Raw genomic sequence first — 13141 nt, 5'->3', positions numbered from 1 at the left:
CAGACGCTTCAGCACCAAGTCAATCAGGAATGTGCACTTAACAATTTAGAATTTGGAGCACATTTTCAGCTCCGCCGGCTCCATAGTTTAGGTTCTTACGGACCACCCCTTCCAGTGACACTTGTTTGTTGCTTGAGTATGGTAATCTATCTATGGATTTTCCTTGTTTGGTGGTTGCAACCAGGCCCGTCTATAAACTAAATGGCTTATTGCATCGATATTATCGAGCCTAACGCGGTGATGCAAGTCGCCAATAGACTTCACCGCTACTGGTCCGTCACAGGTAGCCTTAGCTTAACCTATCGCCCGGTGTGCAATCAACTGTCGTCCCTAAACAATGGACCACTTTTTGGGGCTCACGGCTGTAGGATCACTCGAGTCTGTTTAAGGGGCTTCGTGTGCTCCGGACGTCAAATCCACTCACAAGATGCGATACCATGCAATATCCTGGACGATGATGAATTGAGTTCTGACGTTTAATGGTAGAGAATGCGGTATATTGTTGGCTTCTAAGTAATTTTTCTGAAGAGTGTGGTATCAACTAGTCCACTAAGAATGATCGAACGCACAAGAACTGCTGTATCTTGGGTACTTTTTTGCGGAGCATCGGACTTCATTTATCGAGCAATGCCTACGACTAAAAAAGGATTAAGGTGTACGAGTTCAAGAAGCTCGCATGGCTGATACTATATATTGTTTGAAGCTCAGTGTTTGCAAACAACTTGTGGATAGCAGTTCTACTGACGAACCGTGTTTTCAGGGAAAGTTGCTGGTCTTATGACAGATGACAGTTAAATTTGGCGAGATGCAAGTGATTTAAATTCAGTTCTTCAAAGTCATAGCGTTCAAACTTCAACCCTTAAAACTCTCCTTATTTTATAATTAATGAGGGTGAAAAGGCTTTTTCTGTGAAGGCAGTGAATCCGCAGTAGATACTAGATTGAACAGAAAACCATGGCTCTTGGGGATGCTAGCTGAGAAAATGTTAAATAGGGTCATGAGAGAAATTTGTCGCATGATATATCGGATGGCTTTTAGGGGAACGGAATATGATAGGTCTGATTAGGTTAAAGTCATTATCTGAGTACCGACAAACGACGTCCTGAACGTTCTCTTTTGGCCATTCCACAGAATCCATGTGAGTGTGCGACGAGGAAATCAATTGTAATGTCGCTCAAGTAAACCGGTGCAGTTGAGTCCGGTGTAGTGGTCTGGCTACCCAATAAGTTAGTTTACCAGGAGTGTGTGCCAAAGAAATAAAAATAATTACGCTAGGTTGGGTATACAAAAATAAAGAGATCAGATGGAACAGACTCACTAACAATTGTTCTCTTTAAAATAGTTCGTCGTTGGCCCAGGTCAGCGAATAAACAATAATCCAATTATATTGGTCCAGAGGTCATCTTCTGAACAGTTCCCACATATAATAGATTCCGAAGATGTCTGAAATGTTTTGGTACCAGAGTTAGTACATGAGACTCGCAAATGACCGCTGCAAGCGCGAGCGAAATCAGAAGAGAGAGTCGAAGCACGTGACCACGCTTGTATTCTGTGAAATTGTACAAGTGCGCGTTTTTGTGGTTTTTCGTATTCAAACAAAAAACAATTATGCAATTGATGAAATACGTAGTGTTATAATGGAAGTAAAATAAAGGTACAAAACACCACACCGGTGATCGAGAATTCACTACATGTCCACTAGCTCAGCCTTAAGACCTGCTTTAACTACAGTGCTGTTTGTACCACTTGAATCGAAGCTGTCACCCAGAATAATTTTTGTGTTACACATAAATCCGTTGCACGTGCTCAAAAATCACCGCAATCCAACCATTTGGCTCACTTTTGCTGTGTTCCACATCGGCTATCATTCATTCCTCTAAGTCTGCTGGGTCGGCACAGACGCAAAGTACTCTACAGACGGCCGTGGTTTCTATATTATTTCTCTTCATGGCCACCTAACTACTCGAGATGCTCCCCTTGTTCGTTAACCCGAATATTTGGTAAAAATTTTGCTGTTCACAAAGCACTAGAACACAGGACCAGAAAAATCGTGTCGGATGCCTAAATCATTCACTGGTGGTCAACACTGCTTATTTGGCATAATCAAGTAAGCTGTATCCTGCAGCCCAGCGCAAATTTGACGAAAAACTCCTAACTTCGTGTCTACGGTACTTACTAGCAAAATTTTGTAGCCACTGGTGGAAATTTAGTCAGTTGCGAGGAGTTTTTCTACGTGGAAGTGAGCTTATCACCCGAAACCCCAAACACATTAGTGAAAGCTCCCCACTCTAATTGGTTGACATCAGTTTTACTGCTTGGGCAGGCAGAAATCACTTCAGAACTGTGTGGAATTTTCTAACTAACTCCCGTGATTTCTTATGCTTCCATTCACGCACGCACTCTATCAGCAGTAAGTCAGAGTGAGGGAGAGGTATAGCAATACAATGGAGAAGTTCGTCGAAACAGACTCATTTCCAACATCGGTTCGTTTCATTAGGGTTCAGGTGAATCCATGCTGGATCTCTCATCTGTGACATTTCTGGCTACGAATGGTAAACAATAATCGCTCCGCGTTTCAGTTGATACGATATCCGAGATATCCATGTATATTTTTGCGACACAAAATGAGATATTCAATTGGATTTCAGCTGAGGTTCCCTTTAAAACCAGTCTAATTTTGAAATGAGCGTAGTCTTGTAGTGGTTAACGGCCCTATGGAGTCTCTAGTGAACTGAACAAATTACTGGTGTAAGCCAGATACAGAGTCACAAAGAGAAAAATACAAGTAAATCTTGACTCACAGTTCAAAATAGGAGATTCCGTAGTTCCGTATTCCGTTGAACCACCACACAAAGAATAGTTCTATCTTCTTGGTATCCCAGATCTCCGGTGATCGAAATATTATTCCACAAGCGTGAATATATTAGTCCAGCGTTTGTAGCTGAAATGTTTGTTCACGTTTAGTATTAGCAGCGGTCAGATATAGCTAACCGGCGGTCACAACAACAGTCACTCAGCAGAAGTCTCAAAGTCACGTTGGAGCCAACGCGCGGGCGGTAGCGGTTGTATTTTAGTAAAACAAACTTTTGTACAGCGATGTGACTGATAATGATGGGAAAAAAGAAGATGATACTGAGCATGAAAAAGAGCAGTTTATAAGTGCTACAGTCTCTTGACTGTATTCAATTTGCCGTTAAACTGGGACGCTAAACTGAAGAAAACTACGAGACTTCGTCTACCAAGGGACAGCAAATAAGGATTGGAGAAGTAGTAGGCTCTCTGAGAATTTTTGCAAACTTATTTAAATGTGCCATATAATCAAAGTTACTCCGTTTTCGATAATGTCTCAGCGTAATACACATAAATCTTACATATTTGGCTTGTGGAGCTTTGAAACGTAGTTTTCAAAATCTTTTGCAGTTTATTACAAAGCAGTAAAATTCGTTCTAAAAAATGTATTTCTTCGGCTTGCGGTTTGTTCAGGGGGATAAAGTGGTGAGTACCAAGTGGCGCTCAGTATTCGCACAACGAAATTGAATTTTTGAATGCTACGACGAGTCCGTTATGTACTAAAACAGACAGGCAATTAAATCCAGAATACCAGTCCAAAATTTTGAACCCCTCCTAGGCATCCCAACGTTCCAGGGACGCTAGGAATATATTCCACCAGAATTTTTCCGTCAGAGATATGGTGATCTCAGTGGAAGACGAAATTCGTTGAGCTGCGAAAGTATAAACGTAGATTTGGGTGGTTTGAGCATATACGCAGCAAGATACAATATTTTGGAGTAAAATTTTATTCCACCCTCAGAGGTTTTGCAGCTAGGAGCATTGTGCGTCCATGGAGCCCTTTTTGACACTGCACCGTGCCCGTCAGTGACAAACTTCCTCATTCATTGACGCAACGAACGTGTACAATTTGTCTATTGTATAAAAATGCTAACCCTTGTGTAAATATTAGTGTGGACCTCTTAACCCAATCCTTTGATATTAGGGATCGTCGAACCTACACGTTACTTAAATTTTCGCATCAGGGACCTCAACGGAGGATCTATTGAGTGTCAGCACTTTCGTCAAAAAACGTCTTACCAAACATCTCCTCGAATTCCAAAGCAAAACTCAGTCTCGTAATCCTTAATAGCTGATGTTTTACACTGAGCGGGTCTGTACGCACGCCTCCTAAGCTATCTCCCGAAGCCCGCAAATTTGATTCAGTTAGCCCCGTGGAGTAATTCTGGCCTGCAAACCTCATCATTGAAGAGCAGTTGTATCGCACGGAACGTGTTTGTCGATTGAACCCTAGGAGACTGTTGTATTGTGCGGCGGCCGAGTTATTGGGGTTACGTCTGTACTGCGCCTGCCAGACTACGCGATAGGGAGAAGACAGATAACTGGGGACACGGCTGTGTTGCCAGGACAAAACATACAGAGCGTCTGCGTAAATACATATATAGGATGACTAATTGGCCGAAAATGGTCGTTCACTTGTTCGTTCCGTACAGCCAATGGTGGTGTTCCGGTCGTGAACATTCTCAGGCCCACTACGCTGGTCGTGTTTTGCTAAGTCGTTTGGCGAGAGCCGTGTTTCGTGGGAGCCGCCAACTCACCTACTCTCCGGACGTGCCGAACCGATGGTGACCTTGGGGATGCGTCACTCTCTGCACATGTACTTTTTGTTCTGTCTGGGCGCACCCTGACAGAGACCCATTAGGAACAGCTCTCATTTCGAAGCACTTGGATTGACCCACAGGAATTGCCGTAGGCACCACTACATCCGACCAGAATAATTCATCCCTCAGAAGCGGAGTGAGTGATTTCGGATGCACGGGTACCCTAACGGTGACTGTGTATATCCGGGGCATGGGTATGGATCAAAAAGTCCTTCACTTAGAAGAAGTACGCAGCATTCTTGAGCCTCTGGTGATTGACTCAGAATCCAGAACTGCCATCAAGGATAGGCTGAGAATTGAGGTATTCCAAAAGAAATCTAAACGCGCGACAGAATTTAATAAGTTGATCAACGTCTGGATGACCGCTTACCGATGGAATTAATCGGGAAGCAACTGCCAGCGAACCGAAAATCCTTTAAGATTATAGATGTAAACTTGTGATAGCAACGACGCCCGGAGTGAACAGTGGTTCACGGTCGAAACATCAGCCAATCTGGATCAAACATCACGGATTCACAAATTCACACATAGGATAGGGGCTTTTGTCCAAGTTTCCCGAATCGCTTTTGTTCTTGTCGGTCAGTGGCTGTCGTTCACCTGAAAGGCACAAGTGAAAAGAGGGTGTAGCACTGCTCTTTGTGTTCTCAACGCGAGGCAGCGTGCTCGCCAGTGGGAGGATTCGCGTAGATAAATGTCCAATAGTGTTTTAAACTGGGTTCAAGAAGGAGCGTGTACAACCGTCGGGGGAAGGTCATTCCACGCACCTGCTACCCGAAATGAGAAAAAATTTGTCTAATGAATTTATGCGCTCTGAGCTTGAAAATCCTGCCATGTCCCGGCCATGTGTTTGCTGGGTTAACGGTGAAAAACCTGTCTGCGAAGCTTCGTTCAAACAGGGCATAAGTAAGAATTTGGTCTCCACGGAGGCGACGTTACTCCAGGGAAAGAGATCAAGCATCGTGAGACGCGTTCCGTAGTCCACGGATTTGAGGCCGGCAAACATTCTCGTGGCGGCTTGCTGGACACGCTCAATGAGGGTGACGTCTTTCGAGCGTCCTGAGTAGACAACTTGGTTGGCGTATTCCAGGAGCGGTCTGAGGTAGGCCTCATACAGTATTTGGAAGTCCCTGTGAGTGATACGGGAGAAGGTGCGTCGAATCACCATGGATTGGCGAATGCCTTTTGGGCCGATTTCTCATGGTGCAGTGAGAAGGATAAGTTTGAGGAGACCCAGATGCCCAAATCTTTTTTGGCATCTATCCTCATGATGTTTTCTGGTCCCTTTTCACCATGCATAACAAAGGCATTCGCTGAGAGTCTCCTGCAAATGACATATGCACGCACTTTTCGTCATTCAGAGGAAGGTGCCAGTCCAACGACCACGGCTCGGCAGCATCCACATCCATTTGGGAGGCACTTGCGTTGGAACTCCAGGATTTCAAGTCGTTCGCAAAAAGTAAACATGGACTCGCAAGAACGTCTGGGAGGTCGTTGACGTGGATCAGAAACAGCAGTGGTCCCAGGACAGATCCTTGAGGAACTCCAATGGAGACCGGCGCTGGAGAGCAGTAGGTCGAGCCTATTCTCACACGGAATGATCTGTCTGATAGGAACGCCTTGATCCAGCGAAGGATTTTTCCTTGAATCCCGTAAGACTCGAGTTTGTGGAGCAGCTTAAACGCATTATTTTAATATCCAGTCTGCAGACTTTTCAAGGTGTACACATAAGAACCTAACTGATTTCCCNTTGTGTTAAGCTGTCCATAAAAAAGAGCATGTTCGTCACGCAAGAGCGGTTTGGGAGAAATCCGTGTTGAGCTGGAGATATCAGGTTGCTGGAAGTAAGGTGGTCTGGGATAGCTCGTTTCATAATGCCTTCCATCACCTTGCACGGCACGCTAGTGAGGCTTATAGGCCTGTAGCTGCCAGGCAACAGTCGGTCACCAGGCTTGTAGATTGGCGTGACAATCGCTTTCTTCCAAGCAGGTAGAAGGTGGCCTTCGTCCAGCAAGCGACGAAACACCAGGTGTAAATGATTTGCTAGTGTGGAGGACTTTTCTTTCGGGATCCTTGGATGGACCTCGTCGGGCCCCAACGCGCAGAATGGGTTGATCTGATGCAAGAGTTGACGAATGTCCACCGTGAAGACCAAGTCGGTTAGAGGCTGTTTGTAGTTTTGCCTTGACAAGAGTGGATGTGACGAGGACGCTGGGGCTGAGTATAGACACGCATAGTGTTCTTTGTTAACATCGGATACCACTGGTGTGTCACTTGTGGGTACCGCGTTTCTGTCCCAATGTGACTTGTTCAAGAAAGATGTGCATTCCTGAGGAGTATGCATGGCAGAAGTCTCGAAGCCACATTTGAGGTTAGGAATTTCTGTCCCAATAGCAGACGAAATCAAAGGTTACCACACATTGGTCGCTATGTCCCAGTGGAGCATTGATTGTTACCTGATCAATGGAGTGTCTTTCGTTGGTGAGCGAAGGTATAACCCGCGCACTCCACATACAATACTACTGCCACTGTCTAATTTTGTATGTGTGTGCGTAGCGCGTTTTTCTCGACCCAGTGATTGCTTTGTGAAGTTGGTTTTATCTATTATTTGACATTCAGCAAACCGCCCTCGGAGAACACATCCCTCTCGCTACATCAGAGTTAATAATAATAATAATGTTTATTCCCAATCTGTGGGTGGCAAATCGTTTATTCTACATTCACACATTCAGCATGGGGATTTGAAATTGTGGTTTGTCCAACTGAATTTTGCACAGCGAGCACTTGGCGTGTTTGCTGACTGCTATGTGTCGCTTACACTGCATACGAATCGCGCTGCATTGTGCGAACTCTTGCCGCTAGCAAGGAGTAAGGCGAAGCTCGGAATTTGTAAATATATCCAGGCAGTGACCCGAACTTGGTAGATCAGTAAACATGAACAACACGTTGGCGTTCACGAGCTATTGTACTCGCATGTGAAAACGTCGGCCCCTGCAACACCTTCAAGCACTCACCAGACCCGTGCACGACACAACTCCTGCATCATAACTACTGGACTTGCAGCTCAGAAATTTGGTCAGCGAACGTCGGTGACCTGGTTGACTACGGCTTGCACATCAGACAATGTTACTCAGACATTCTCTTCCTGCCCATCCTCTAGGATATGAACATACATGATACCGCTCTGAGCGACTGGGGACACTTCCTAACCTGAACTGAAGTTCGAGGCGGGTGTTCGTCTTCCTGGGATGTCAGCTGGTAGGCTTTCTGTGCTTTATTAGTGTATTTCTCCAGTGCCAGAACCTAACAAGAGAAAGAATACTGAACAAACTCCAACAGAACCTCCTCCAAAGATCTGCATCAAGGTTTCTGACGGGAAGCCACCTCAAAACCCAAAATCTGTCACTCCAATAAAGATTAGCCTACCCCAACAGGTTTGTCCGCTGAGCCTTACTTGCAGTTTCATAGCCCAAGCGCTCAGAGCCTGCTGTTGAATTGAATTCAAAGGTGAAAGCCGTATTCAACCCTGATGAAGAAGTAAGCTGTTGTCTTAGCTGTCTATTTGCTCTAGAGTGACGAAGAGGAAATCCCCGAGGAAGCACGAATTCGTATGAGGAATCTAGGAAGGTAAGCGTTTTGCAAACCACTGGCTCATGCCATTTTGCCGATTTGCATGTCTTCGTTCTTAAGCTGACAACTCTCAGTGGGCATGTAGGTAACGCGATACTGCGCCTCTTTTTGATCAACCAAGCTTACTAGCTACGCCGAAGCTCAGCAAACACATGTGCTTTCGAGATCCTTGTCACTTCTTCAGTCAGCTTGAGTTATGCGATAGTGCGAACTCCTGACTTCTAATGTTGGATTTGCCTCGTAGTCGCCTGTGTTTAGACAAGGGGAGGTGCTTCAGCCGTGCGTGTTGTATCACACAATCGACTGAAAAATTTAACCAGCAAACAAACCAGTAGCTACCGGTTTTATCCTGACCATAAGCAATAAGTCTAGTGAAGCATGGTCGCAGTATTCTTGGAATTAAATCCTTGTCACAGGACCAATATACCGTTGGGACGCTTTCACTAGGAATGACATGAACAGTGGTCATTCTTCCGGCGTTCCCGTACGAGGTTACCGCATAGTCTGGGTCCATTGTCCCTTCGCTTCGATGTGAGCGAGGAAACGGCGTCAAAGCTGTCTAGGTTTTTCCAGCCACTCGGAGTGATACCTCGCCGTTATCTTACCTCACCTTTTCATGGTGTTATGGTTTGTGCAACTCCATAACCCCTTGGACTTTAAGACTGAGTTTGCATGTCACACATCGTCTGGTACCAGTTTGGTTGGTGGATAGGTGTGGGGTTTCCACGGAGTTGTTCTTCATTTGCAGCATTTCCATGGTAATTTCAGCCGAAGACGTAGATTCCATATTCGTAGGTCGTGGAGCTGCCTCATGCTTCAGCTGTGGTATTTATTCGGGCCAAATCGCTTATATTTAGCACTTTCTATTTTTATGGCTACTATGCACTCCGAAGGAAGCAAGAAGGCCGAGGTGGCGCCCAAATGTCCAGTAGTCAGCACCTTAACTACTGAGCTATCGTAGACTCCCACTGAATGGCTCCGAAGTGGTTTGCCGGGATTCATGCACTAGTATATGATTCGACATCGGTGACCGATGTGGCCAGAGGTAGATCCTGTTAGAACTGTACAATATGACAAAAGACGACGACGACTCTCACGTCAATGATCATTGGTATTTTCAAAGATGGTCTACAGTGAGATGCATTAATTGGCCTTTGGACCCCATCCCTAAAGTTTTGTTGGTTCGACTGGACTGAGCACCGGTGAACGGACTTTCGTGTCTTTCCCACAAGTTTGCCTCTGACCATTAGCCACTCGTTTCCAGATAGAACCAGCGCGCGCTAAGAAAGCTTGCCGACGTAAATGGGGCTTGATCGGTCCAGTGCAATTTGTTCTCGTGATATAGTTGTGAGGATGCAGTTGTTTGGTCATTAGGGATACCCGATGCCGAGCTTCATCGTCGTTGACGCGTTTCTGCCAATGCTTCGGGGACATTGGTGATCAGAAGATGTTAGTTCTCCAACAAACACCTCTTGGACAACCGTGGTTCGCACTGGCACAGGAGTAGGACAAGTACGGAGGCATTGGACGCGTGAAGTTCCGCCTGGTGCCTAGTCCTTGCGACAGGCGATGGAAATTAGTGAGAGCTGTCCAGACATTGACAGCTCGGCTAGGAGTCGGATTGTTCCGGCCACTGGTGTTACAGCAGCTTTTTAGGCAAAAAAATTGCTTCACGATGTTGCGAATGTCATTATCTACATTGAGAGTTGGTGTAGGAGATGCCCAGTCAATGTCCATTCACGCTTCTGCGGAACTGGGCTGAGTCGAAAACGGCGGTCAGCCATAATGATCTGATCTAGGGTGTTTTATGCTCCAAGCTAAGAATTGCAGGCATCGGCTGCTGTGTTCGCGTGTTACGAGTCTGTGAGCGGTTACTCCTAGAGGCAATTGGACGCCATTATTCGCTTCAGTTTTCGTTGCGCTCTTGAAAACATCTACAATCGCAAAGTCGAACAAGAATAAAGGTAATGTCTGATTTCGTTTGAAATTTCGGAATGTGAAGTAAGTTAACCACAGGTTTTGGACTGTATATACGAATCGGCGCGTTGCTTGCAATGAAATACCACAGCACAGCACCAAACGCGCTCTCGATATCCAGAAAAGTCAGGACGGTCGGTACGCGGTGCTCATTTCGTAGTTCCGGCAGCTGCATTAGGGTGAAGAACCGACCGATGTCATTCGAATAGCCCGAAATTCGGCTTGTTCTCCACAGGGATGCTGTTCGACAGTACTGGTCAGTTATGGAAGAGTAACGTCTGTGTTGACCGTACTTGTAGCATCATCTGAATCCTTCTTAACATCGACTGTCCAGATTTTCCTCAACAGTGAGACCGAATCCTCTACTAGCGTGGGTCTTCAACTTTAATAAGCTGGGGAAAAGGCTGTTTAGGCCCAGAGCCTCGTAGTTCCAGTTATTGAATTTCCCGGGAGATTTCGGATGCAGAAGATTACATGCTCACATCCCCTGACGAAGTACGGTTTAGAGATGTGGATAAGTATACATTCGGCCCATTCAGCTGTCATTCGAAGTATTCGGTTCATTGTTCAATTCGTTGTAATATACCCGCATTTGGATCAGTGAACTCTTCCACGATGACCTGACTCGTTCTAATGTTTTGGATAGATCACCCTGAAGAGTTGTAAGAGTTTTCAGTTATATACAGAGAGGTTTGTGATTTCCACTAGGATTGCTGTGACTCGCAGTCTAGCTTAGGAGAAGGAGGCAGTAGATTCCAGCTTGATTTGTCTACGCATCTGATCGTGACAGTGATTAGGAGGGTTTATTCGGTTGTTGAACAGTTTCACCGGACGAACGGCTATCCAGTGACTATTGTTTTCATGACTGAAGTCGAACTCCGAGGCACTGGCTGGGTTCAGTGCCTCAGAAGCGCGACCCATGGATTATACAACCCTTCTTAAAACGCACAGCGCGTGTAGAAGTGAGCCTATTTTGATACATATGTAGTACCTCTGTCTGTTAGCCCTGGTAGGTCCATGCACCTAGTGTGAAGTTTGCCTCGTCCAATCAAACGAACAGACATTTTCACGTACCAAGGCATGGCCAGAGTTCAGATAAGCGCTCCTGTATGGCTTACAGTTCTTCACTGATCAGGGCGACCGGAAGCTAATTCATATGGGTACCGATCAATACAAGCCACCTTACCATGGTGATTAGGCTTAGTTGCTGTAATGACCTCGCGGGCAAAACTGCCTAGAACACCCATCCATAGGGAGCAATCATGCCGAGAAATCCAAAGCGGTGTGGCCAGATGAAGAGAGGCGAGCTTCGAATTACCATAACATGAGGCGGTCTAAAAGTAAAGTACTGTTCCCAGGGATGGGTGTGTGAAGACAGTAAGGCGCTCTCCAAGAATGACCAGCATGTCCCTATTTATAGGAGCAGCGACGCTGCCTTCCAACAAGGAGGGGGGAGGTAGAAAAGGTCGGCCCTAAAACTATACCTTAATCGTCCAACGATTGACCGTGACCACCGGCGAATCACACAGCACAGTCGTGCTATATTTAATATAACCCGATGCGACCCACTTTGCGCAGTAGTGTCAGGAGTGAGACATCTATGTTTTAGGCCCTGTGTACTGGAGCTCGAGATAGGTGAGTGGCTAAGATGCGAACCGGAAAGTCCGTGATTCGAACAAAACCGCATCTAAACCGCTTGTGTCTAGGCTTTGAGAACCTGGTACTATCCCAGCCCTCACACTTTCTTCGTGTAGCTTGACAACCCTGTGTACCTAGTTCGGTTGTACTCCCCCTGTCCCCGCAACGACCCAAGAAAACCTCACTACGTGCAGCTTTGTTCAGTTCAGTTCAGCTTATCAGCTATAAACCGTGTACCAAGGGTTTGTTGGTTGTAGGTGGTACACGTTCAGTCACTGGAACATGGGACCGTGGGAGACCGCCATGACATGTCTAAGCTCGAAAACTTAGTAAGCTACGCATTGAAGGCGACAGAATGGATACAAGAATGCCACTGAATGCGCGACTGTCATTTCTGTCAGTGTCATTAGCCACTGGTGATTTATCTCGGGAGCTGACAATTGTCAAGCTGACCCAGTTCGCTGGTCAGTTCGTTGCCAGGTCATGCACTATCTACATTTCGGTCGCTATCACTCGGCACAGCGTTGGGCGAAGGGAAATCTGTGAGGCAGGCGGTCCTCTGGCATGTGGAGTATATGTCCTAGTCAGAGTAACATGTGAAGCATGAGTAATTCACCTATCGTGGAAGAGTTCCTCATTCCTAAAGTCATCTGACTTACATCAACAGTGCTGATACGATGCTTTCACAAGACCCGACCACTGCTTCGGAGACACCGGTGGTCAAACACCGACAGCTTTCGTACGTGCTTTGCGCGTAGAGGCCATGTTTCTGATCCATGAAACAGTATGGATCGCACTACTGTAGTGTAAACTCTGTCCTTGATAGACAAACTGACGTCAAGTCGGCGCTTTGGGTGTCGGAGGTTGGCGAAAGTTGCCTTGGCTCTCCCAATTCGAGAAGCAAACTAGTCTTCAGCCACTCCGCCGGAACTTATACAACTGTCCAGGCATCATCATCATCATCGACAGCATGACATCAGTGTTCAACACTGATGCTTCACTGCCGTACAACCGTGATTTATTTGGATGCCTTATTGTAAAGAAAGGAGTAAATGGTGGACGGGGAAGGGACTTGGTGCTAGCTTACCACAATCATTCCGAGGTGCCTACACCTCCAGACATTCACCCAGGCAATGTGGATAGAAACTGACAACAAGAACGCCACTGACATCGGTTGGAAGCCATATCTTGTAGTGTCTCCAACCAGGCACAGTGAGGATCACGCGGTC

General features: G+C 46.1%; 3 protein-coding genes across 3 annotated transcripts in view; 1 reads left to right on the top strand and 2 right to left on the bottom strand.

Moving 5' to 3' along the window:
- Positions 1-7009: 7009 nt before the first annotated feature.
- The window catches only part of T265_05371 (hypothetical protein), a gene marked incomplete at both ends in the record, with an annotated part of 16923 nt that continues 10791 nt past the window's right edge, over positions 7010-13141 (top strand). Inside the window, 3 exons of the mRNA XM_009170362.1 lie at positions 7010-7148; positions 7962-8101; positions 8239-8294. Coding sequence (XP_009168626.1) covers positions 7010-7148; positions 7962-8101; positions 8239-8294 — 335 coding nt within the window. The remainder of the gene's footprint in view (positions 7149-7961; positions 8102-8238; positions 8295-13141) is intronic.
- Positions 9465-9731, bottom strand: T265_05372 (hypothetical protein; the record flags this gene model as incomplete). Its single annotated transcript, XM_009170363.1, has 1 exon — positions 9465-9731. One exon carries the CDS (start codon positions 9729-9731, stop codon positions 9465-9467), a length of 267 nt encoding a protein of 88 aa, XP_009168627.1.
- On the bottom strand, positions 11007-11195 carry T265_05370 (hypothetical protein; the record flags this gene model as incomplete). Its single annotated transcript, XM_009170361.1, has 1 exon — positions 11007-11195. One exon carries the CDS (start codon positions 11193-11195, stop codon positions 11007-11009), a length of 189 nt encoding a protein of 62 aa, XP_009168625.1.

The sequence above is a fragment of the Opisthorchis viverrini genome, assembly GCF_000715545.1.
Source record: "Opisthorchis viverrini unplaced genomic scaffold opera_v5_100, whole genome shotgun sequence".
NCBI lineage: Eukaryota > Metazoa > Platyhelminthes > Trematoda > Opisthorchiida > Opisthorchiidae > Opisthorchis > Opisthorchis viverrini.
This window is presented reverse-complemented; position numbering and strand designations above follow the sequence as displayed.